This window comes from Chanos chanos, chromosome 3 (assembly GCF_902362185.1).
Source record: "Chanos chanos chromosome 3, fChaCha1.1, whole genome shotgun sequence".
NCBI lineage: Eukaryota > Metazoa > Chordata > Actinopteri > Gonorynchiformes > Chanidae > Chanos > Chanos chanos.
Genome location: NC_044497.1, coordinates 32,844,621 through 32,870,698, shown reverse-complemented (window position 1 = coordinate 32,870,698; position 26,078 = coordinate 32,844,621). Strand labels below are relative to the sequence as shown.

At 41.5% G+C, this 26,078-nt stretch overlaps 2 protein-coding genes across 4 annotated transcripts; both read right to left on the bottom strand.

The window, feature by feature from the left end:
• Positions 1 to 390: 390 nt before the first annotated feature.
• On the bottom strand, positions 391 to 3,680 carry dpm1 (dolichyl-phosphate mannosyltransferase subunit 1, catalytic). 3 transcript variants are annotated; one of them, XM_030769057.1, is made up of 9 exons: positions 3,544 to 3,680; positions 3,123 to 3,222; positions 2,995 to 3,028; positions 2,801 to 2,877; positions 2,611 to 2,636; positions 2,332 to 2,505; positions 2,122 to 2,214; positions 1,443 to 1,557; positions 391 to 1,228 (listed from the first exon to the last, which is right to left on the bottom strand). In XM_030769057.1, the coding sequence occupies exons 1-9, from the start codon at positions 3,672 to 3,674 to the stop codon at positions 1,124 to 1,126; spliced, it is 855 nt and encodes a 284-aa protein (XP_030624917.1). In that variant the 5' UTR covers positions 3,675 to 3,680; the 3' UTR covers positions 391 to 1,123. The 3 variants fall into 3 exon arrangements, with proteins under 3 accessions (XP_030624917.1, XP_030624916.1, XP_030624918.1); XM_030769056.1 differs by having other exon boundaries at positions 2,122 to 2,248; positions 2,339 to 2,505; XM_030769058.1 differs by having other exon boundaries at positions 2,122 to 2,190; positions 2,410 to 2,505.
• A 1,565-nt stretch (positions 3,681 to 5,245) lies between these two features.
• On the bottom strand, positions 5,246 to 25,199 carry LOC115806907 (collagen alpha-1(XIV) chain). Its single transcript, XM_030767763.1, has 41 exons — positions 25,106 to 25,199; positions 22,712 to 22,816; positions 20,935 to 21,078; positions 18,688 to 18,843; positions 17,885 to 18,064; positions 16,596 to 16,763; positions 16,271 to 16,390; positions 15,979 to 16,143; positions 15,627 to 15,785; positions 15,213 to 15,382; positions 14,834 to 14,963; positions 14,495 to 14,640; positions 14,274 to 14,403; positions 13,956 to 14,095; positions 13,706 to 13,832; positions 13,467 to 13,606; positions 13,225 to 13,357; positions 12,856 to 12,998; positions 12,365 to 12,494; positions 12,096 to 12,212; positions 11,769 to 11,915; positions 11,546 to 11,602; positions 11,207 to 11,245; positions 10,910 to 11,048; positions 10,516 to 10,658; positions 10,123 to 10,232; positions 9,789 to 9,947; positions 8,957 to 9,034; positions 8,744 to 8,830; positions 8,536 to 8,589; positions 8,222 to 8,317; positions 8,072 to 8,125; positions 7,880 to 7,933; positions 7,623 to 7,676; positions 7,408 to 7,479; positions 6,632 to 6,667; positions 6,415 to 6,481; positions 5,975 to 6,163; positions 5,714 to 5,791; positions 5,380 to 5,538; positions 5,246 to 5,274 (listed from the first exon to the last, which is right to left on the bottom strand). The coding sequence occupies exons 1-41, from the start codon at positions 25,197 to 25,199 to the stop codon at positions 5,246 to 5,248; spliced, it is 4,698 nt and encodes a 1,565-aa protein (XP_030623623.1).
• Between the last annotated feature and the right edge of the window lie 879 nt (positions 25,200 to 26,078).

Sequence of the window (26,078 nt, the reverse complement as noted above, 5' to 3'; positions counted from 1 at the left end):
TGTATTTTAGTGGGCACTTCTGCGGCTGGAGCTTTTTGCAGACTGCATACTTCATGCAGCCCAGGGCCACGTGGATATCAGACCAATAAAACCAATATTTTATGTTGGAAATAAGATTTAATAGAACACATTGGGTAAGCTGTCATTCTTGATGTGCAATAAAGTTTTTATTACACTTTATTACATTGGGGTAAAGTTCAATATGAGACAGATGAAAATCAGAGCCAGTTCAGGATAATGCTTTTTTTGTGTTGGTATTCATGTTAATCTTGAACATGCGGCCTGCTTGCTCAAACTAAAGCAAAAGCAAAAACTGGGGTACTGAGTTAGAGTGAACTGAAACATAAATCGCAGCAACAAATGGAAAAAAAACTGTTGAAAACCACTGAGGCAATGGTCACAATAAAACTTTAATAACAATGAAAGTAAATTATTGATTCAAACGTTAATAACTATTACCCAAAAATAATCAAGTTTGAGATAGGATGGTAAATGTCTTGGAAAAAAAAACAATCAGTGTGGTTTAATCACATGTAATTTCAAATTTCTGAAAATAGAATTGAATTAGTTCCATTGATAGGTCAATGGATAGCACATTTGTTACATTCCAGACCTTTTCCCCAAAAAGAGATGTTATAATCAGCTCTTAAGTCATTGATCACTTTGCATTAACTTGCGAGTTAAACTATTTAATCATGGTAATTAAGCGTTCATATATTATTCATTGAGATTTGGTCCCGATAATTAATATTTCAAAAACTAATTTTAGGTTCAAACCCATACTAAGTCAATGCATAGATAAGAGAGGGAAGAATACACTAATGTACATATGCAATGAGATTATGAAGAAAGTTTTTCACAAAATGTTCAGCGCCAATCTGTGGTGCATAGTGGGCCCTAAGGTAATGGTTAAGGTAAGGTAACTGTTCAATTCCAGTCTGAGATCCAAAATTAATCTTGCCAAAGGACAGATAATTTGAAACCATTCATTCTTTCCTTAGATAAGATCTGCAATTCAGCAAGATTCCAAATACACTTGTCTACTGCACAGAACCACTGAGGACTACAGCAGTATACCTTTAGGTCATTTAATCGACTAGTATGTGAAACCAATGTACAAAAATTATGTAGTCGCAAAAAGAGTAAGCAGTCCTTTCAGGAATGAGACAATTTCATTTCCTCCGAGTTTGGACTCTCCATAAACACGGTCCACAAAAGAGATAGGAACCTGCAGGAACACAGAAAGTGAATGTGAAATTCATCAAATCTTGCTTATCTTGAAAAAAGTAGCAATCAGAATACAAACAGATGAGGACACAGCCAATGTAACTGTACTGTAAATATTGCATGCAAAGCTGACATTCAATTTTACACTGGAAATCACTAAAACAGAAAGACAGGGAGACAGAAATGGACCTCGGTACAATCAAGGTGTGTCTCACCTCTCCAATTGTATAGCCCAGCTGCCTTGCACGCACAATCATCTCCATCTGAAAGACGTAGCCTTTAGACACACATTTCTCCACCAAACGTTCAAGGACCTCCTTCTTGTACAGCCTGCCAATGCACACAAAATATAGTGAGAAGTATACCATAAAAATAATTACACTATTATAATATAATTAGGCCAACTAAACTGAGTACTGGTACCGGGTGCTCTCTGAACCATTGATCAGTATAGCGAACCAATCTGAAGATTTACTGTTTGGAGACAGACTAAAATGCTCCTTTGAAAAAAATCAAATCCTCAAAGCAAACAGCCTTTTGACAAGACAATAACTGTCTCCACATTGAACCAAATGAGAGCTGATGACACACTCTTACATACTATTTGACAAGGTGCAGACCGGCCGCTGTCATTCTTTACAAATGAAGTTGAAAACAGGACAAACAGTATTCCCCTGAGAAGACTACTTCATGTCCAGCAGAGAAACACTGGTGTAGTGTAAATAACTGTTTGTGAGACAATATTTACTGTGTAACACAACTTATCAGAGTGAAAAACAAAAATGAAATAATCATGTCTGAGGTTTTTTTCCCCCAAGCAGAGGACAAACAGCCATGGACAATTTTTGTTCCACGAGAGGTGTTCAAACTCTTAGATCAGGCATATACACATACCTGAAGCTGCCGGTCAGATCAGACGCCCCAGGTCTCAGTAGAACCTGTGTGATGAAATTCGCTCCTCGGCTGTGAGAAAAAGGCAGGGTCAGACTGTCAGAAATGATGTGTAATAATGTGTCATTAACTCAAAGAGGCATGAATACAGCTTAGTTGATTAAAACTGGCTATGAACTAGCATTTCAATTGTGCACAGAAAATGGTGCAAACTGAACACCTGAGTTCCACAGTGAAGATAGGCCACAGAGGGAGAATAATAAAGGGAAATAAACATCTTCTCTCAGGTACCTAATAAGCTTCCGTCGCAGATCCCACCCATAGACACCTCCATCTCCTTTGTATCTTGTGCCAGACACTAGGTCATACCCACCTTCCTTTTGTTTCCTAGAAATACAGATACCAAGTTTAGATCAGAACTGTCTTTCTCATCTCATTTTATTTTCCAGATTTGATGAATACCCAGAGATGCCATAAGGATAAATTACTTACTTAATAAATTCAGGAATAAACTTAGGCTGCGAGTAGAGAAACAAAAGTCATTCTGCTGTAGTGAACATGATCAGAGCTCAACATTCTGAAATCTTATACTATTAACTAGGGATATGTGGTGCAAATCAGCCATGTATGAGGGATAAAAGCAGTACAATTAGGTGGACAATCTGGGCATTCTTTTACTTACATGGTGTGAGAGATCTGCATCCATTATGATGATAAAGTTCCCTTTTGCATGCTTAATGCCGTGGATGTAGGCCGTTCCTAGTTGTGAAATGAGAAGAAAAACAGTCCTCAATAAACTCTTTTCCAAACAAATCCACCAGAAAACTGTGTACCACACGAATGAGGAAATGTTACGAGGGGTTGAAAATGCTTTACCTAAACCTAATTTCTGTGCCCTTGGCCTCAGGACCTGAAAAAGACGTAGTGTAGAACAAATATGAGGAGTGCTCTCGGAATGTTTCGTAAATGTGCATTCTTTAACATGCTGATGAATATTCACTCACGATCTTATCCTCTCCATAGATCTTTTGCAACTGCTCGGCAACCTGCAACGTTCCATCAGGACTTCCGTCGTCTATAACAATTATCTCATAGTCGTAACCACTGCATGGAATGATATGGTCGTGTTAAGATATTTCAGACATACTGAGGACAGTATGATTGCTATATTGCCATACTGACAGATTAATTGCTAGTGCTCTGACTTCTTGGATGACAAACATAACCCGTGCTTAAAATGCTTTGTATAAATGGTCATTATAATATCAAGTCTCATCAGGCTTCGTCTACATCATTTTATCGAGAAAAGTAGAGAAAATGTGTTAAACTGATTCTCTCAGCAACTCATCACTGTCACAATACTGCCAGTAATACTAAATCTGCTATGGCTGACAGCCGATCAAACAGAGGGATCTGACAGTTCACCTTTCTCCAAAGTATTTCACCAACAGCCACACGATCAACGGCAGATTCTCTCGCTCGTTGTATGTCGGCAGCAACACTGAATATTTATCACCATCGCCTCGGCGTTTTGTATCGCTTCTACGACTTGCCATGTTGGAACGCCGATATTGTTGTACGGTGATGTCCTTTGAAATCCATGACCGTCAATATCCTTACCGCCAACTTTGGTTCCGGCCGTATTCTAAGCAGAAGTTCATCGTCGTCACCTACCGAGTGAGACATACACGCATGTCTTTGCATAAAACTGTTCTTAACGTTAGTCTCCCGACGTTAAGCTTTAGCACACAAATCGGGACTGCTTAAATACTCTTAACATCATGTGAACGACCCCGGCGAGCAAATGTAGTATTTCAAGGTAGAGGACGTGCTTCACACACCTCTCGGGATTCTCGCACCTCCAGATTGGAAACGGGGCAACACCCTAAATCCTGTGGCCGGACTATGTGCACATTTGCGAATGCTATAGAATTTATATTACACTTCAGGCCATAGAGGCTTATTTATTAAGGTCATGTAATTTATCCGCTAGTTTTCTAGTTTAATGCAAAAGTACGATAAGTTATTCATGTTAATTAACATTTTCTTTGGGAATCAGTTGATTTTAATTAGTAATTGCTGTGATATGTCATGTGATGTCAAGGACAATTTCTTGTAGTTCAGGTCACTAACACTCATTCGCTACTCGCTCACTCACTCACTCACACATGCATCGATACCCACCATATATGGATTGAAAGCAGTCACACATACAATAGTGGGACTAAAAAAAATTCTTAAACAAAATACAAATATACTTATCAATGAATATCAGTAAAGTATTTCATTAAAAAGGCAGCCCACAATGTGGATGTATTGACACAAAATGTACAGCGTTATTCATGACAGGAAAGCTGATAATGTAGGATAAAATGCATTACCAGTAGATGTCCACATATGTCTCTGTATAGTGATAATAAAATACAGCTATGATATCACAGTATAGCTTGTTTTAAAACAAACACAATGCCATTTTATATGACAGTCTCCCAAATTGTAATTCAACATGAGGCAGTCAAAGTCAAAAGACATACAATGGGAACTATACAGTATTGGTAACAGAATGCCTTCAATAACATATTTAAAACAAATACATTTTAGGTCATAAATACACAAATATATACTAAAGAATGAGTAATATATGAAAAACATTCTCAGTGCAAAACTTGTAATATTAAAAGTTTTCTTATTTCTTATATAGCTCTGGATATTCCCACTTCTTGTGGAACTCTCATTTAAATGCGCTTAAGGTGAAAATGTTAATATATTTTCAGCTGCTAAGAGACATGAAAGGACAAATAATTCCTCAGCTGATATTATGCTATTTTAAAACAGAACTGTGCAGACGCTGGCCAAAACACAACAGGTGTAAAGGAGCAAAACAGTAAAATGCCTAGTTTTAGGCTCTCTTATGAAGAGGAAGTACATGAACCTCGGAACAGGGAGATTTTGAACTTCTGGACCCCTAGCAGATTTTGTGTCATGTAAAACTGGTTCAGAATGGACATTGGCTAATAAACATGCTAATAACTGGCACTGTTGAGGTCCATCTCTTTGGCAGCTTCATTTGATCTGTTAGGTCCAGTGTCTTTCCACAAAGGCCTGGAAAAAAACAGCTTCTCCCAATTCAAGGTCCATATCCAAAGTATGGATCTTCTGAAGGATTTAAAAAACAAATAGGTAATTGTATGTTAACTGTTCCAAAGAAAGAGGACAACTGTTATGGACAGAACGCATGTAGATCACACAACGTGAGTGTACCTGGTGGTAAGGCTCCTCGTCGGCAGCCACTGCTATCACACAGCCCCGGAGGCCCTATCTCACCTGGCTGACCCACAGCTCCAGGAATACCTGGTGGACCTGGTTTACCATCCTCCCCTCTGGGACCTGGATCCCCTAACTTAGCTTCCCCCTGAGGTCCTGTGTCATAAAAAGCAACTCAATAATGGCCACTGTCACAGACAATGAAAAAGTATGACACAAGGAAGGCGCACGGGGCAGTAATCAAGAAAATCAGTTGGATTTGGTTAATGATATTATGCATGTCATTTTGTATGGATACTCGGTGTTCAGTAGACATTGCTGCCTTGGATACCTGCAAATCCTTTAATCCCTTGTGGCCCCTGGACGTTGACACCTGGGGAGCCCTTCTCACCAGGCATGCCCCTGCGGCCTGAAAGATAGTGGCAGAATTGAAAAAAAGAAGGATAAACACAAGCAGTGAACTGCCTCTGTAATAAATATTTATTTACATATAATGTCTGGATGCACTGTAATGTACTATTGACTATCTATATTTACATCATATTTCTCCACAGCACAAAGGCAAATAATGAATGAGAGCCCAGAGTCTCACCCTGTTCCCCTGGGTACCCTGGTTTCCCAGGCTCTCCTCTAACACCCTGTCGTCCCTGTGGGCCTCTTGGCCCAGGTGGACCTTTACCACCTGGAATACCAGGTTCGCCTGGTTGTCCAACTGGTTCCTGGATAGGTACAGGCTTCCGACTAATCTCGTTCAGGAATGAGTCCAGTTTAAGCACTTCATCTGGGACACAAGAGCTTTATATTCACATACTAGCATACAATGAATGAAGTAAAATAAACAGAGGCCAAAGCAACTAAAACCAACCAAAAAAAAAAAGGTGTCCATGATTCAGTAAAAGAATTCAGAAAAGAAGGTCAGACAACTTGGCAGATTTCTAAAAAAAAAACCCAAAAAACTCTTATTTGTGAAACTGGAGTGCTTCTTAAGAAAGACTGACTGAGAAAGCGAGAGAGAGAGAGAATAGTACATACTGTGCACAAGTTTCTCACAGGCCTGAGTAACAAGCTGGTAGATCATGGCAAGAGACTGTGGTTCCCCCTATTAAACAATGTGTTAAACATAGATTTTTACAAAATTGGTGGTTCAGAAATATGCAAGTGTTGGTGGACATTTCTAGATAAGCCAATAAGATATATTCAAGATCAGTTAGCAACTTGAAAATTAAGTCCTGGAAACAAATAAACTGACCTTCTCTCCTCTCTCACCCTTACTCCCAGGAAGGCCCTGTTGATGGCAGCAGAGACAGTAGTCAAAAAGAGGCATGTTTACCAAGGATTTTATGGTAACGTCATAGTACTGTGCATTATGAGCCAAAGGATCTATTTTAGTTTGTACCAACTGAGTACACATCATTGAGTAAAATCTAATGAAGACATCTGTACTGTGTAGCTACCAAAGGTTTATTTCTGTACATGGCATTTCACTTACAATGATGAAATGGTTTTGTATGGGTTCCTGGAGATCTAAATACTGTATTTTTTTTTTTGCTCTGGTATCTTACTTAGAGGTATTTTTTAACCTGGGAAACAGGTGTGTCTGTTCCTTTTAGAATGCTGCATTCTTCAGCGAATCAAATACACCGTTGTCTGGCAGATATAAAAATCAGTAGGAATACAGATCTCCTGGACTGGATATGGGAACTTTTGCTATTATAGAATTTATGCCTGTAGGTTTTATGTCTTTGAGAAAATGTGCCCTCTCTAGCTGATATCTGTGATTACTTCCTCATAATCACGTGATTTCCATTGTCAACTGGGAAACTGGCACCACTGCCAAGGTAGTTTGGTTTAGTTGTTTAGTTTAAGTTAGAGTTAGAAGTCAGAAGAACTGCCATTTCATCCTACATATATCCTTATTTCAGAGACTGTGTATTCCTGCTACGCAGTCAGCACCACATACAGTGTGGAGGAAACTATTCTCCATCAGTAGTTTGGGTTAATATATTGAGGAACATGTTCATGTACCGTAGGCCCAACTGGTCCAAGGGGCCCTCTTTCTCCTACCGGCCCTGGGTGACCTGGCATACCTTGGAAACCCTAGGAAAAACAAGTGTGTAAGCATGTGACAGGGAATCAGGTACACTAAGAAGTACACGTACCAAAAGAAGATGGAGACCCATTCAAATTGAACAGTTTTACATTCAGATGAAGTGAGCCTGAAAGAACTGACTGAATCTTACCCTTGGTCCAGTAATCCCTGGACTACCCATGTTTCCCTCCACACCTCTAACTCCCTGTGGAAGAGTTATAACAAGACTGACTTGATTTGAGACAGGGAAGGGATGACAAGAAGATTAATACAGGTGGCAGACACTATTAGTGAATGAAAGGGTTCTCTCCACAAAAAATTCAGTCAAGTGATCCTTCATAAGGCCACTCAACATGTATACGAAAAATTTACAGGACTGACTGACCGGGTCAGACGAAGTGAGCTTACCTTTGGCCCTGGACTGCCTTCTTCACCTTTTGGACCTGGAGGACCCGGTAAACCCTTGGAGCACAAAGGAAGGTAAAGTTGGGAGGGTCATAGGATATGAGATTGTACTGTACTCCATTCATTTGTGGGGGATCTGACTGTTTGATGAGGAAGACTAAGAGTAATAATGTTTATTGGACTATTCTGACTCACTTGGCTGCCAGGCCTTCCACTATCTCCTTTCTCCCCTCTTGCCCCTGGTGGCCCCTTTGCAAACGAATGACACAACACACAAGTCAGCTTTGTTTTTGTGGTAGATGATGACTGTTCTCATAGAACTAAGTATGAATTGACAGAGCTTACAATTTTTCCCTGTACAGTCATGCCTCGAGGACCAACAGAACCTGAAGGTCCGAATGCACCCTCTGGGCCAGTCTTTCCTGGTGGGCCCATTTCACCCTGAAGGCAGATGAGGAGAGTAAAAAGAAGAGATGAAAAGAGTTACAAATAATCAGTCAAGCTGGTCTCGTTCATTTGCCCTCTGTGTAAGAGCTGAATACCTATGGACTGTGTAAAGTGTGTAGAAAGGCTGTGGGTTCACAAATGAGCTCTTGCTCTTTGCTGTAAAAGGCAAGGCAAACATACATAAATAAAGCATGTAGCACAAGAGGTGGTACCTTCTGGCCTTCTTCTCCTTTTTCACCCTTCTCCCCACGAGGTCCAGGTTTTCCCTGAGAAAGACACAGAAATGGTAGTTAATAACTGTGGAAGTCCATACTTTATCCTTTCAGTTAATGACTTATGTACGTTGGAATTTAAACCTAATTTGTTTTTTTACAAGTTATCAAGTCATTCCAGTGACAGTGGCTGATCAGGTGAACTCACAGGTGGGCCAGTGTCTCCAGGGGCACCTGGGATATTGGAGGTGCACGTGCAGGCGTATCCTGGGGCAGGGCAACTCTCCTCATCCCTCTACAGAGTGTAAAAGAGTCAATAGCAGTAAATTTCTTTCCTTTCATGTTTGACCAGAATAAGAGCTAGGCCATAATTATTATCTGTTTAATTACTGAGTATCTCTCTGTGTGTCATTTTCCTCACCTGTGCAGGTAGGTCACAGCAAGTGTCCTCTGAAGCCCAGGTGGTGTTACATACAATCTCAAAAGACTGTAGCTGAAACTGAACAACCCCACAACATACAGTTACAGAATGTTAATTGAAACCAGCAAAGACCAGTACAGTACTAATATAGTACAGGGCTACATTAGTATTGGGAAAAAGTTGCTTTCATTTGCCACTAAAATGGCTGGGTATTTCTTAAGGAACTTCCTTTTCACTTTCATCTTCACTTACAATATTTAAAACTTGTTTTAAGATTGCTTAACCAGGGAATAATAACCTGTTCTTTAATGTGTTCAGAATTCATTTTTAGCCATGAAATTTCCAAATTGCTCATTGGTTTGATATGGCTAGTGACATGACCAGATCAGATAAGAAAATCTGTGATTTGTGAGAGACTTAAAAGATATGAGATTTTGGTAAAAAGAGAGAAGAAATGAACTGTTAAAGAAGAGCTTGTGCTGCAAGTTGAATAAATCCTTGCTTAAACTATCATTGTGTTTTAAATTTCTAAGGAGTATAAGCCAGTTCTTCTACTGCCTCAGCTGTGTTATTCTGAATAATGAAAGTCAAGGGTTTTTATCTACTGTCTGTAAGAACCTGAATCCTGCTGGTTTTCCCTCTTGCCTTGATAGATTCCGATCTGAGAAACAGCCATGTGCTCTCTTCAGTCAGTGATAAAACAGTGATATATAGTAGTTGGTGCAAACAGAGAGCCTCTGGACTCAAGGCCAGATCACTCCATTTATTGATCACTCAATTTATACCTGAGCAGTTTTTTAATGTATGTTTATAAGAGCATGAGGAGACGTACTGGAGCAGAACCACTGTTGGGCCCACGGGTCTTCACTAGTTTGCCCAACATCTCAAAGCCATCAGTGGGCAAGGCTCCCAGTGGACGGGCAGGTCTCTCTCCAATGTGCTGACAGTCCACTGAGAGAGACACGCTCACTTGACTGACCGACAAGTGGACCTGCCAGTTATACACAAGAGCTCTTACAAAAGGTAAAGCTCTACATTGTCAAAGTGTTAGTCATCGTGAACATTTGTGTCTATACCATCATCGTGATCAATATCATCATCATCCTTTTCTCAAAGATTTTTTATTTTCTATTACTCTCTCTTTTTTCTATATAATTCTCACTCACCTTATGGAAACTACCATAGAACAGAGTGTGGACCTGGGACTGGTCAAATGTCAGCTCTTGTACTTCTCCTCTGTAGTCCAAACTGAAGTAGATAAGCACTTTTTGCTCAGCTGAGAAACGAAGAGAATTTAAGTTTACTCCCGAGCTGAACTAGCACCGAATGGACCTGCCCACACCAGAATCCAACCTACATTTACATCTGCCTAAGCAGGAATAAAATGTACACTGCTTTTCCAGACAAAATCTAAACAAAATATGAAAAACTGGGGAGTCATATCATGTCAGGTATGTAAGAAACTGTAACCCTAGAATCCCTCTACAACATCATCACTGGCTCCCTTTCCCCCGTATCCTTTCTACTGCCCACTCCTCTTCCCCTCTGCCTTAACTTACGGTCTAGCACAACACCCATCTTGGGCTGAAAGTCATCGTCTGTGAGTTGCCAGAGGGCAAAGGGTTCCCGTGGTGTGTCCTGGAGCAGCCTGAAGGTTATACTTATAGTGTGCTCTGGAGCAAATCCAACCGGATGGATGAATCTGTGAGGCAAACAGATGGGACAGAAAATTATACTCGGCATAAAATACATACTTACTTTGTAAGTTACCTTCAGCGCTTTCAGTGCTCAAGTTACTTTGAGACGTGTGCACATTAGGTATGAAGACCGGGGATCTAGTGTGTTTATACGGATGTCTATGTGCGTGCACGTGTGTGTGTGTGTGTGTGTCTGTGTGTCCTCTTTATAAGATATAAATCTTTGTAGAGGGTGTGGCTGGAGTGGGTCTCTCACCGTGTACTCTGGGTCAGTTGTACGTTTCTGTAGACTGTGTAAATGGGCTGCATGCTGAAGATGAAAGGCTCTGCTGCCACTCCCTCAACAGTAGAATGAGCTCTTGGAGTCAGACCAAACGCCTCCATCATGTTAAAGCCTAATGCGTGCACACACACACACACATACACACACACACACACACACAACAACAACAAACATTTAACTTAATATGTAGAGCATGGGGTGTAAAATGGGCATTAAACACATTGTGCTCTGTAAACTTAAAAATTTGTCTGGTAGGTGTGTTGGGCTTACCTTTGACCAGACTGTTTCTGATGTTCACCTCAGGACAAACTAAGACAAATACAAAATGAATGCGCGTTAGGGTGAAAAAGCAACCACACACACACACACACACACACACACACACACACACAATTTATCCACCAGGGTTTACTCCAAAAGTATGATCAGTTATTTATGTTTTAACATTTTGTGAGAATCAATGGATTTTAATTAGTAACTGCTGTAATATATCATGTGATATCAAAGTCAATTTCTTGTAGTTCAGGTCACTAATACTCACTCACACACAAAGACATAGAGACACATTAACTGCAGTTTGTCAATTTGTACGAGTTTTAAGCAGCTTACCTTCATTGTGTGTGGGATGCATTCTGGGAGGAATTGGGATTCTAGCTGGGGCTGCAGCTTTGATGTAATCACAACATATCATATTCATAATTAGAATAAATACATATTAATTTCTGCTACATAAATGTGAACATTTTTAGCACCTAGCAGAGCCATCTCCTCATGATACAGCTGTAAGAACACTAAACCAGTGGAGCAATTCAGAAGTACTCTGCAATCTAACCTGTAGAGTGCAAAATGGTGACAGCAGTGCCCTCTACTGCTTGTAGGCGGGAGTGCACACTGATGCGGTACACTGTCTCAGGCTGCAACTCAGTGAAGCAGTGGCTGGTGCTGGAGGAATCTACAATCTCCTCCTTCATCTGCTTATCTGAGCCCAGACAAACACACACAACAGAGCGCTGTCAGACACAGGAAATACAATACAAAAAAGGAATACTGCTGGAGGTTGGAAGGCAGAGAATGGTCTTTTACGGGATTTAGGAAATAAAATGGAAGTCCGTTGAGACACATCAGGGTGCCTGATAGGAGAGATGACCTGCCTACGTACCTCTGAGGGCCTGGACGATGAGACGGTACCCAGTGACCGCTGCCACAGGCCTCCAGGACACACAGATACTGGAGTGATCAGAACGCACCACACTCACACTGCTCACACGCAAACTAGCTGGAGAAAGAAGGAAAGAAGGAAGGAAGGAAAGAGAGAGGAAAAGTAGAGAGACAGATAAAGAAAGAGAAAGAGGAGTTAGGTGTAAACTTATGTCGCTGTTGTATAATTGTGCTCATTTGAATATATGTGTTTATGGGTGTGAGACTCACTGGTCTTGCCCTGGGCAGAGGCACTGCCTCCCTCTCGGCTGCGGTACTCGGCAGTGACCAGGACACTGTAGCGAGTGTCAGGCAGCAGGGGCTGCAGCAGGACTCTCGCCTCATTGCCTGGCAACCACACCTATGACACCGAACAAAGTACCAGAAAACATTACCCACAATTCAACTCGGACTCCTCACTCACTCACGCAGTAGAGCAAACAATGTTTTATTAATGACATCACACATCACTTGAATCCTGAATCAGACTATGCTGGACCCAGATTTTGTTGTTGCTGGGTTTTTTTTTATTTCCGACCATGTCAGGTGCTGTCAAGTGCACTGTTTGTTTGTAAAAGCATTGTTCTCCTGATCAGGGTTCTTCTGCATATAAATAGTAAGCAGACTCTACTGCGGTTTTTCTTCACAGTAGAGTGCAGGGGCTTGTTTCACAGATACAGTGTTTTGCTGTAAACAAGTCTGCTGCTCAATGAAGGTCTAACCGTGTTCTCGCGAGTATCTCCCGTCAGCGCAGTATAAGACACACGATACTGCTGCACATGGGCATTAGGAGGAACCCAGCTGACCAGCATACTGACGGGCGTCTCCTCAGATATGGTCACACTGCTAGGACCACCGCCAGATACTGAAACATTAACAGAGCATAAACACAAACAGTCACACTACACAGTATGAGCCCAACGTGGTTATTTATATGCAAATGTTTAAATAAGTGGGCATGCGTGCGCGTGTGTGTGTGTGTGTGCCTGTGTGTGTATATGTGCATGTACTCACATGTGCTATATCTGATGGCCACAGCATGTGTGTGTGTGTGTGTGTGTGTGTGTGTGTGCGCGCGTGCCTGCACTCACATGTGCTATATCTAATGGCCACAGCCTCACTCTGTGCTCCGTCTGCGTAGAGGGCGGATAAGGATATCTGATACTCCTTATCATCCTCAACTTCCTCAAGTATGGCTCCCTCACTGTCCCCATCCACATTCAGCTGAGACCCAAACAAGGAGAGTGAAGCACGGATGACACAATGATTAGTCATGTGCACATTAAGATGATTCAAAATAATGGCTAAGAGAGGTGAAACCTGACCCACTGACCTGTCTAAGATCCCCTCCACTGAGAGAGATCCATTTGATTAGGTAGGAAACAACATCATCTGCAGCTGCCTTCCACCGAACTGTGATGTCACTTCCTGAGAAGTTGGTAACTCTGAGTTCAGATGGAGCAGGTACCTTCACTAAGAAATAGATGGATGGATGAAAGGGCGGAGGTAGTCACAAAAGTACAGTCAAGCTATTGTAAATGCGTGTGAATGCAAACACAATGCATGACTTACACGTAGTGATATTGGCTGTGAGTGGAGTAGACAATCCCTGATCATAACGTGATTGCACAGACACAAGATACCTAGACAAAGATGACAGGTTCTGCAGCAATACTGAGCTCACCCCCTTTACCTCCACCTGAGAGAAAGAGAATGAAATAGCCTTCATCGAATGTATATACATGCATATATAATCTAAAAAAACAACTGCAACCAAAAACTCCGACGAATAAGCTCATGAGTTTTTTTTCAGCTTTGCCACCTGTTTGACGTCACTCCCGTGATTGGTGCTGTAGATAATGCGGTGGGCGGGGACATCCACAGCACCTGGCACCCATGTGACTTTCAAACTGCTGTGACTAACCATGGGAAACTGCAGACTGACAGGGGATGGCAATGGGACTACAGAGACAGACAGACAGACACAGACAGCGAGAGAGAGAGAGAGAGAGAGAGAGAGAGTGTCAGGGAAAAACAAGAGTGAAACCACAGAGTAAATCAAGGTTTAAACTGAAATTGATTTCTTTTGCATGTGACCCAGTTGTGTATTGGCTGTGTTAATGAATGAGGGACTGTTTACATGTAGTGGCAATGGCAGTGATAGGGTCACTGGGGTCATCGTCATACAGAGCATACAGTGTCACTGAATAATCAGTAGAGGGCAGAAGATCCTTCAGCTGCACATCAGTTTGATCAGCTGCAAACTTCACCTGTGGGAAACACCACACAGAGAACATTAAACTATTTATGCCAAAAAAAGCAGGGTAAAAAAAAAAAAGCCATACTTTGACTTTCTCTCACCTCTTTTGCATCATCAGGCTCTCCATCAGTGAGAGCAGAGTAAAGGGCCATGTACTGTGTGGCCCCTAGAGCTGGCCCCCAGCGTACCCTAAGGCTGGTGGGGGACGAGGGAGTGACCTCCAGGTCCTCTGGCATGGCTAGTGGTACTATGATCCAAAGGAGGAGAACAGAACAGAACAGAACAGAACAGAACAGAACAGAAAAGAAAAGAACAGAATAGAACATCAAGTACTGGGTGTGGGTGGGGATGTTAACTGTACAGATTATTACATGGACTTGAATTTCCAAAGACCCACACACACACAAAAAAAATATGACACCGTAACAAAGGATTCTCACGTGTAGTGAAGGTTCCTCTTAGTGCAGGGCCCACATTTTCCTCATAAACAGGAAAAATCGACAAGTGATACTGTGTCTGCGATGACAGTCCAGTCAATAGCACAGTTGAGTCTGACCCATTTACAACCACCTGCACATGCAAAGGTTACACATCATTATTAGAGTCAAATACAACTTAACCCTGTTAATACATCACAGATGGAGTAACATGACATCAAACACGAGTCACATCTCCTCCACAGCACATTTCACATTAAAATAGATTGCAATTTATTATGGATGGGATTTGAGTCAAGACTATGGGATGACAGAACATGTCATTTCCTTATGGTCATCGCTGGGTCTCCAAACGGACAGACTGAACTCTGTCAGGACTCACCTCTTGTGGGGTCTGGCTCTCCGTGCCGTGGAACACTACTCTGTACTGCATGGCCGCACGGCTGGGGGCCGACCACCTGAGCCGTACCTCTCTGGGACCCAGCTCAGAAAACCGCAGGTCAGTGGGGCTGGGGTAAGACACAGCAGGCTGCTCTGTCGGCTGCTCCATTCCTACTCAAACACATAGCAGAAACACAGCTCTCAGCACAACACAGGGAGCACATATCGAACCTTCAGTCTTGGTTTTTTAATGACAATAGAATGTGTCAGTGATACTGTATTCACAGAGTGTGTTTATGTGTGTGTGTGTGTGTGTGTGTGTGTGGTCAGTGACCAAATTAATCAATTCCATGATTTTGATATGTGTCGTATACTTATAAAAGGTGTTGATACCTGTCGTATGAGTTAAACTCACTCTTTGCTTTACTGCGATCCTCTATTTTTCCACACAGGATGCGAGCCAGCCGAGCCACGAGTTTACTGAGCAGTGGGAAATCATTAACGTGATAAACATTCAGCTCCAGCGGTTCTGACGCCACCTGCCTCAGCTCAGCCTCATCTGCGTTCTTCACACCTGTCGGCATAAGGAGAGGAAGAGAGAGAGTGAAGCCTGTACATGTGATTGGACATTACATTTGTGGTCAAGAAATTTAGCGGTGCTTATGTGAATGTGTGTACGTATTGCTGTTTCTGCACAAATGTTGTCATGTATGGATCTCTTTTGGCCATTGGAGAAATTTACCAGCATCTTGCTGCAAGTGTCTCACCTACTGCAATGATCTCAACTCCAATGCTTTTTAGCTTGTTGGCGGCTGCAATAGCGTCATCTTGAGACTTCCCATCAGTCAACAACACCACAAAATGTGGCACATGTAATCGTGCCCCAACCTCCTCCTTCAGATTCTCTTCCAGGACATGAATCAGAGCCTGGCCTGAGACACACACACACACACACACACAAACTACTTACAAGTGTTTTGTTGTTTGGTGCGGGTTATTTAGAAACTATTCCAGTTACAGTTCTAGTTATATTTTGCATTTTATCACAGCAGCACACACCTGTAAAAGTGTTTCCTCCCTTATATCTGAAGTTGCGGACAGCCTCAAGTAACTGGTCTTTGGAGGTGAAATTGTTCAGCTGCCATTCTGTACGAGGATCTCCACTGTACTGGGACAGGGCTGTAAAAGACCAGTGAAGCATGGTGTGACCTCATAAGTCAATTGTGTAATTGTCATTTACCACTATTCATGCACAGTTGCAGACATTAAACATGCAGAAAAAAATCCAAAAGAATTTCTAAATAACAATTAAATTCTTCAAATAATTGCTTAAGTTGAATAACTGTCAATGAAAATGTCCTTTGTAAAGCAATAGAAGAGTTACCTATCTGCACCCCATTTGGGCCAATGTGGAAGGGGACGACTAGGCCTTCCAGGAAGTCCCGGACCTTTCTGAAGTTCGTCCGGCCGATGCTCCAGGAACCATCCACCAGCAGGACCAGGTCAGCCTGGGCCCCGGCTCCACACTCAAAGGCCTTCCGAGTGGACACAGCTGGAGAGTCAGCACAGAGAGCGACTGAGAATGACTATTCAAGGGTTTTGGATTGAGGAAGGGCATTACAGCTTCCCTTAGGAATGAGTACAGATATTACTGTTGTGAGAGAAAAGTGAATATTGCAATTCGTATAAGAAATGAAAGGAAATGAACCGAGTTTAAACCTGCATATGAACTAGTTGTGGTGCAGCTAAAAGTAACCAAAAATATGTGCAAAACAGTCAACCTCTCAATGAACCAATTACTTATCAAACACTAAAAAGAACTACAACAACTGTACAAACAAACCGAGAAGAAATTCACAAAGGCTTACAGAATATTCTGTGTCTATTAGTGTAATCAAACAAATGTGGACTTCAGATTAAACATCATCAAAACTGAACCATATCATTTACAAGTAATCTAGGGTACACTAAAACTGTGCGAATGTGAATACTTCTGAGAAAACGGACACGTGTATATAACCGCAAATATTAAAGATGTACAATAAACTATTGTATAAACAGAGAGCTAATGAAACTATTCTATATTCCTGTGAAAGTATGAGTAAAATTCAGTATTACATAAGTGCAAATGTGAATGCGTTGGCTGATTTCACCCTCTGGCAACATGCTAGTGTGTGAGTTCATATGTAAGAGTGTGATTGTGTGATGCTATACTGGAAGTTCCTGTGTTATTGTGTGTTTTGGGGAAATAGAAGCCAGAGAACAAGCACATTTCTGCCCCCAGGCCATTAGGAGGCGAGGCCTCTGAAAGCCCCTCACTCACTCTGTCATTAATCCCCCCCCCCACATAAACCCCCCCTGCATTCCCACCCATCAACCCCCCTATCTGTTCTCTCCTTCTCAACAAACCAAGTCCACAGATCTATGATTATAGTCAAGTCAAGACACACACACACACACACACACATCAAGCAGGTGGAAATGTAGACTACTAGCAAATGTTTAAAAAGACAAGAGATTAAAAAAAAAAAACACACATGGCACTGAACTATTTTATTAATTTTATTTTTTATTAATGTTAACATTTAGTTGATATTTTCAAAAGAGTGGAGCTGAGGCAAGACATCAGAGGTATTGCCAACTCTGATCAGTACGGTCTCTGAGAAGTCTTACCTGTTACTGGCTGTGTGGGAACAGCCTTCCTCACTTTCTCTTCCTCTGCAAGCACCTTGCTGGTAGTGTCCTGATCAGCTTTGTCCTCTGCCTTCGAGCGGTTCTTGTCTTTCTTTTTCTTCTTCTTCTCTCTTGGGATTTTCTCAGTCGTTAGTTCATTTTCAGTTACTGCAGAAGGCTCTGTGAAAGCATGTGAGAAGAGAGAGTGAGAGAGAGAGAGAGAGAGAGAGAGAGAGAGAGAGCGTTTTAACATGCCAAGCACATTCTACATTAGCACCAAGGTCTCTGCAAGTAAATCTCTGCATCAGGAGACTGAATCACAATTGTACTATGTGCATTCAGCTTTCCGAGGCATTTTCTTCGCTGACAATGAAAGGAGAGTTAGGGGTTTGTTCAGAAAAGGGAGTGGAGAGGACAGCATTCCCTGATGCATCCATGCACTGTCCCCTTCCCCAGCAGGCCTGATTACAGGTGCAGCAGGGTGGAGCAGGGCTCTTATTAGTGGGTTAGAGACAGACCTGGCGCCGCTCTAGCCAGCTGCACCCGCCCCATTAAAACTCACATAATGACAGTGCAAACAGGGGCCTGAGATCACTGTTAAAAGCACTGAGCTCTGTTAAAAAGTGATAGCCAGGCAGTTACAAGAGAAAGATCTTTAAATTTCTATGCAAGTGTACTCAGGCGAGATGTTTAAGCATTTGAAATACTCCAGATCATCTGTAAAAAAAAAGCCCTAATGAGAGGTTTAGTCATGTGTGTTACACGAGTCAGTCCTCAGTGTGCAGCGTTTGAGCACCCTCTACCCGTGGTGGTAGGCTCCTGGTATAGCACAGTGGGCAGGGACAACAGGGTCTCTGACACGTCGTCCATTTCACCAGAGCCGGAGCCGCCAGCCAGTGCTTTTCTCCGCTGCTCTCTGTTCCCAGAACGGATCAGCTCTTCTTCACGTAGGCCATTAACTGAGAAAGGAGGATGAGAGAGGAGAATAAGAGAGGGAGAAGAAAAAGGGAGAAACATGCACAAAATTTTATACATACATATATATACATAGATAGATAGATAGTTAGATAGATAGATGCAACTTCATACTTTTTATGGTTTTTACACACACACACACACACACACACGTATGTATGTATATGTACGCGCGTGTGTGTGTGTGTGTGTGTGTATATATATATTATATATATATATATATATATATATATATATATATATATTTTATATACACCATAAAATCTTAAGTTCTCTTTTTGTGTTCTTGTAGCCAGAAGCCAATTTAAAGACTTCCTTTTCAGTCACAAACTCTTACATGTTACAGATAAACCAAAAATAAGATTCACTTGGGAAAACAGAATGATCCCATACAGCTATGTAAGAAATGAGACAGATACTTTTTTTTCCTCACTGGCACAATAGAATAATCCTTCTGAGACTGTCAGGGGTGGCAACACCAAACTTGCCCAGACACGTAGCCCTCGACACAGTAACCTACTCTCTCCACAACTCCCACAAAACATCACAACCCTATGTGTCAGTACAGTCTCACTGATAGCTGGAATCTGCTACAACTGTCAACAGTGTTCTGACTACACTCAGATTACACTAAGAGTCAGAAGAATGAACATGTCTCTTTGTAGGCGACTTATTCTGTCTGGTTTGCTAATTGAGGGCTGATAATAACTCTGAGATTAAAAAAAGAAACTTGTTGTTGAGTGCAAGAAGGCCCTGCCATCCAAAAGAAATCTGAATACACACCACAGCATGTGGTCAAAACACTCCTTCAGCCTCTTTTTGGTAATTGCACAGACTTATCATGTGTGTGTTTTTGAATTGCACAAGCTTGTCATGTATGTTTTTTGGGTAACTTGGTTTTTGCAATTTCACATCCAAGAGTAGTTGTTTGGGCGAGAGTTTACAATGTTCCCAAAAAAAATTCCTTTGGGATTGCTGAGCTTGTGAGGACACAAGCATAGTTCCCAAATGCCTCTTTCCTGAAAGAATTCCAGCCTGTAATCCAAGAGGAAGCCATGGTTTTAACACTGTCAATTAGAGCCTGCTCCTCAAGTGGGAAAGTGGATCTGAGCGTCTTATCATGTATACAAGTGTTTTGGGTTATCAACATGTATGTAGTATTTTAAAAAGTGAGTGAGATGACTGACAGCAATTTTGGTCGTGTGTGTGTGTGTATGGGTGTGTGTGCTGACATTATGAGGATAATTGTTATGTTTCTCTATAAAAGCATCAGTGCTCCTTTGATGATCAAAAAGCTAAATAGGTTGACAGAAATTCCCTGGCTTTAGAAAACAAATAAAAGCAACACTTAATGCTAACAAGGCGTACAACACATACACATACACATACACACACACACACACACACACACACACACACACATATAGTATTCAAAAAGCTGCAGTTTGTTTGCTGTCAGATTAATCGTCATTCAAAGCTGCTGTGCATACTAAATTATCTATACTCTACAACAATGGCAGGACTTAACTATAGGGTGTTTTACACTTCTAATAGGGACACAATATAGTTTAATATAACTGACCTGAGGACACTGATTCAAGTGTCAGAGTATAAGCTGTCAGGGTGCTAAGATGAGGACAACACAAAATAAATATCAGATGAAGAATCTTTAAAGCAGGGTATTTCAAAGAACTGCCAGATTATGAGAAGATTCTAGATAAGAATTCTGGTACTGGCTTCTCAGCTCACACATACAGAAGTGAAAACATGAGGGTGTCAGCTGATGTCAGTCCTTCCTGTCCTGACTGTATCTTATCAGAATCCTCATTTCGATCCCTCTGTCATCCACAGGCATTTCTTACTGCTTCTTTCCTCCCACTTCATTCCTTCAACTCTCCGCCTCTGCTGCATTCATCATTTTACTTCCAAGCGGCTCCTTCCTCTCTCTCTCTTCTCTCTCTCTAGTAATTATGCCCAAAGTCTTCCGTTCCTACTCTATTTCTCCTTTCTTAACCATGTAAGCTAAATCTCCTCCCTTGTCCCTTTAGCTTCTCTCTCATTCACAAGTCTCTTACTGGTGAATCGTCTCTTGGCGACGAGTTTCTCCAGGGTTCCGTTGAGCACTAGGACCTGTAGGAGGTACTCCTGTTTGGAGTCCAGGCCTGCCACTGTGGCTCGGCCTCGCGTGGTAGTCAGCATCAGCTCTGGCTGGGGCACCTCTGGAGGACAAGTATAAACATAAACAAACTATCACTACATGGAAGTTGAGCAGTTCACCAAATACATCAACAAATATTACACAAAAGAGCATTGGTACTGCATATGATTATTCAGGTAGTGAGACTGTTCCTAAAGTCTCAAAGCTGTGAACTGAGAGTGTCGAACAATCCTTATGACCTCATGCCCCATTAATTTTCCTTCCTTTTTCATCTGTTTAATCCTCTTCACCTCTACTCGCTTCAGTTTAAAACTCAGTTCTCAGTTGCCTCTCTCTAATCCCTCACACCTCCCCTCTTCTCCCCATCCCCCGTTCCTGTCTCTCAGACTAAGGCTGAGAGGAAGGCATGCTCTATGCTTGTTTTCTTGTCATTTCTCAAGACTCCAAAAGACCTGTCTGGACTTAGCTCAGTGAGGGACATGAAAAGCAAAAAAGAGCTAGATATACTGAAAAGCGGGAGATAAGATAGAGACAAGGGCTATAGAAAAATCCAGTCATTCACAGCGGAAAGACTGAGGCTCCAAAGTAAAACAAACTGCATAAAGAGATGACAGAGAGATAAGAGATCGCTGAAATATATGACAGGGAGAAGCGGCAGCAGGTTACATACCTATGTTCATTCCATTACTGTGAGAATGTAACACTACCAATACCCTTCACCCGTACAGTGAACACTGACTCAACAATACTACAATCCTTATGGCTCCATTATATATAGATCTCTCTCTCTCTCTCTCTCTCTCTCTCTCTCTCTCTCTCTCTCTCTCTCTCTCTCTCTCTCTCTCTCTCTCTCTCTCTCTCTCTCTCTATATATATATATATATATATATATATATATATATATATAGAGGACTGAAAACATTGTCTGTGAGCAAAACAGAAAGAGAGAGAGAGACTAGATAGACAGTGAGAAGGAAAGAACGAAAGAAAGAAAGACAAGAGATGGGACTAAATACATGCAATGACGTTTGATCTGTGATCGACAGGTTAATTTCATTTTACACTTGTCTGTTGTCCAGCATCTGTTTAAAAAAAAAAATAGCATATTTCTTTCCACTAAGCTCTCTATACAAGTGGAGGGGGTGGAGAGGGTGGAGCAAGAAGAAAATCCTAACCAAAAGCAAATCAAATGCATGGAGTTGCAGATTTCTGTAAAAGTTGGAAAACCTCAGGCATAATGGAAAAAGATACAACAACATCACTTAATTAAATACTTTGGTGGTCTCCACCAAATGCAGGTGCCAGTTGTGCCTTGTTCTGACAGACATTTATGAATGACTCATTAACCCTCAGGACCTGACCGTGCAAAACTCATCTTACAAAAATGACTCACTCACTCAGTTCATTTGGTTAAACCATAAAAATTCCATGATGATGGATAGTGACCTAGAAGGCCCCATGAACCCTGAACTCACAATTCCTGAGTATGTGCAGACTGCTCTATACCTAAAGGTAAAGCATTTCAACTGGACAATGTTCTGATTTCTCTTACTCAGATCATAACTACTGTCTAAGAGATTAAGAAATTTGAGACAGATGTGAGAAGTCCTTGCTATTTAAATGAATCAGTCAGAGGCTGAGATTGCTAGAGGCTGTGTTGCTGCGAAGCTCCAAAGTAGGTAACGCGGTCTCACCTGATATAGGTCGCACCCGCACCTTATAGCCTTGAACTGGTCCCTCTGCTTCCTTCCATTTCATCTGCAGCCTATCCTCAGATAGAACGGTCAGTTTTAACCGGCCTACAGAGAGAGAGAGAGAGAGAGAGAGGGAGAGAGAGAGAGGCACTTAAGTTTATGCCAAATCTGTGTTAGTCTGTTTTTGTTTTGATAGGCCTTGTTTCAACAAAGATCATTATTTACAAAGATCACTAAAACATTTCAAAGAATGTTTATCAAACTGTTGTCACCAGCTGACGTGAAAAGCAGTTAAACAAAGTTGAACAGCCATTTAAACATATTAGCAGGTGTTAATAGAAATTAACAGTAGGACAGATGCACATTGTGCTCAGTGAACAATCCACCTTCTTGCCCAGATGGGGGACAATGTGTGTGTATGTGCGTATGAATGAGCTTTGTGTCAAAAAACATAGGCTTCTGGGAGATGACAACAAATCTGCACCAAATAAAGAGATGCGAGTGACATGAGGTCAGGTGGTAGAGTCTGGGGGGTGAGAGAGAGGGCAAAAGCCTCTCAAGATCAAAGCCAGCCAGCAAAAAACATCTGAATGTCTTCTTTTCCTCTTTACAGCAGTTGCAGAATATTTCTAGCTTCTGATTGGGCAGTTGCACCTAACCCTCCCCTCCATTTTCAAATTCAGCTCTGCTCTTGTATTCAGTCAATCTACATAATTTCCACATGGCAATAGGCAACAATCATTCTCTTTCATTCTCCTCTCTCTGTCTCTCTCTCTCTTGTCTCCAGCTGTCTCAAGACACTCAAAGCAGGCCTTTTACTGTCCTGAGGGGTTAAGGAGGGATGAGGGACAGGAAATCCGTTGAAGGTTGAAGGTTAGTTTGAAGGCACTGAGCTCTGATCTCTTGGTCCAAACACAGTGGACTGATGGGCTGGCAGAGAGCTCACGCTGAACACGCTAAAGCCATCTTTGTCTCATCAATTTTGCTCTGTCTGTCTTTATATAGTAGGGGTGCAAAGGAAGAGGGTAGTGTTGAAGAGCTGTGTTTCCCTAGCAACCCAGAATTGTCCCAGCTTCTCAACTGCTGGCAGAGGATCAGAGACAAATCTAAGGTTTTCTGGCAAAACTTCCCACATTCCCAACAACATAACCACTGACCAGCAGACCAGCCAGAAAACTTCTATGAAATACACACAGCATGAAGCTCATACATAGGATATAGCTCAAAGAGAAATTTAAGTCAAAACTCTGCTACTATTTTTACCTCTCACAAACCCTGCCATTACAGTAAAAAAAAAAAAATGGGATAAATCTGGCCGTGCCCATTTTTCCAAATTCATTTTGTCTAAAATTGCTTAAATATTTCCGTCTTTGCTCAAAACATTTTGAGTAGATGATAGAGCAGAAAGTATGGGTTTGAATGTTGTGAAATAACTCTGTTTTGCTGCTACTTCCATTCATCCTTAGGGCATCTGTCTCTCTGCTCATGCAGTCTGTTGACAACTTGGATTGCTCTGTTTGTTCAAATCAGTGGTTTCTATCCCTCGAGTAATAAAATTACAAGAATGCAGATAACATTGTTTTAGGGAAGTCAGTGTTTGTGTTTCTCCAGGCAATATCCTAGATGTTCTATCACTCCAACACACACAGAACATTTAAAATTCAGGGAGGTATTTCAGAGAGCAGGTTTTGTGAAAACTCAGAGTTAGTTAACTGAGAGATAGTAGCAAACCTCCTAACAAAAGAGCCCTATGGCTTTGTTTTGCTAGGAGAGTGAAGCCACAGGGCTCCTCTATTAGGAGGTTTACTACTTTCTCTCAGTTAACTAACTCTGAGTTTTCACGAAACCTGCTTTCTGAAATACCCCCTGAACATATTTAAAGCTGCAAATAGCGAGTTATTATGTATGCATGCAAAAGTACATGAGAGAGATAAATTAAGTTGAGAAAAAGATCCCTAATGTATAGGAGAAAAAGTAAAGTTACTTTGTGTATTATATGAGACTACTCTAAGACACTTAGAGTCGGTGTACATGTGTGTTTTTGCGCATGCACATGATAATTGACGTGAGTCTACATGTCAGACTGACTGTCTAGATACTGTCAATAGTGTCTAGCGCTGGCGGCTACATGAAAGAAGGGAAACCAAAAGGAAGCCAATTACATGGCGCATTCTGACTTGTCAAAAGGGAAAAAAGAAATCTGTGACAAGGTCAATTATACAAGGAGACTAAATGGTTACCTGCAACACCATCATGAATCTTCAGTTGCACAGTGTTGTAGATGTAGATTACATCATTTAGCATTTCAGTGCAATGAGACCATATTTTCTTATTGAGGGGAAACAGCATGTGTATCTTATGGTGAAATAAACGGTAGCAACATCAGCAGTGTACCTTGAGTGTGAACTTCAGAGGCCAGCATCAATAAAATGCCCAGGATTGGTATGATAGACCTCGGGCAGAGATGGAATAAGCTGTGAGGATGCATGAAGAGGACTGGAGCTCCTGAAGACCTGCAGTAACAACAGAGGTCAATGATTAGTGAATTAGTTCAATTTAACATGACAGTCAATAACAGCAAATATGATTAATGTTTATTGGGGAAAAAAAAGAAAGAAAAAGCACCCTGTCGTGTAACATGTACATCGCTGTGATTCTCAACCATCTGATTTTTTTGTGCACCTGAGCTGTAACAACACCTAACGTTTACTACTGTGATTTAAATACCGTCTTTTTCCAAGTTGGTAACCTGGTGACATAATTGCTAAATGAGAACTATTTAAGTGAAGTTCGGTTCAGAGAAGGTGGAACAAAGTTATATTCATAGTGTTCACCAATAAAACAGCAGACAAGACACCCAAAAGCAACAACAGTAGTCATTAGCGCAGTCATTGAAGTTAATAACAAGGCAAGGCGTGGGAAATCTTTGAACAGGTGTTATATGTAACTAAACTATCGTATGTGAGCAGTCTCACATGGCAAACCTCAGTGTTCATGGTCATCGCAGGATAAAACAAACCAAAGTTGTTTTATCAAAATGAAGGGAGGGCAAGGAGCAAGCCACTCACATGGTGGATTGCCCCAAAGGGTAACATCAGGTAACGTTAGGTAACAAATTAACAAAAAGAGAGAAAATGTCAGCGGACACACATAAAATCTTAAACCTTACAGACCTCTAATGCCCTAAATCCCAGCCTAAAAACTCGGATATGACTCTTACTTGTAGCTGCGTGTAGTACAAAGCGCCCTAGGCTCGGAGATTCTGGTTTTACATGTCGGTCATTCCCTCAAAGCGATACCGTATACCCGTTATGATTCTCCTAACTTAATAGATTTACCTTCGCTACCGCAAGGAGGTAACGGCGTT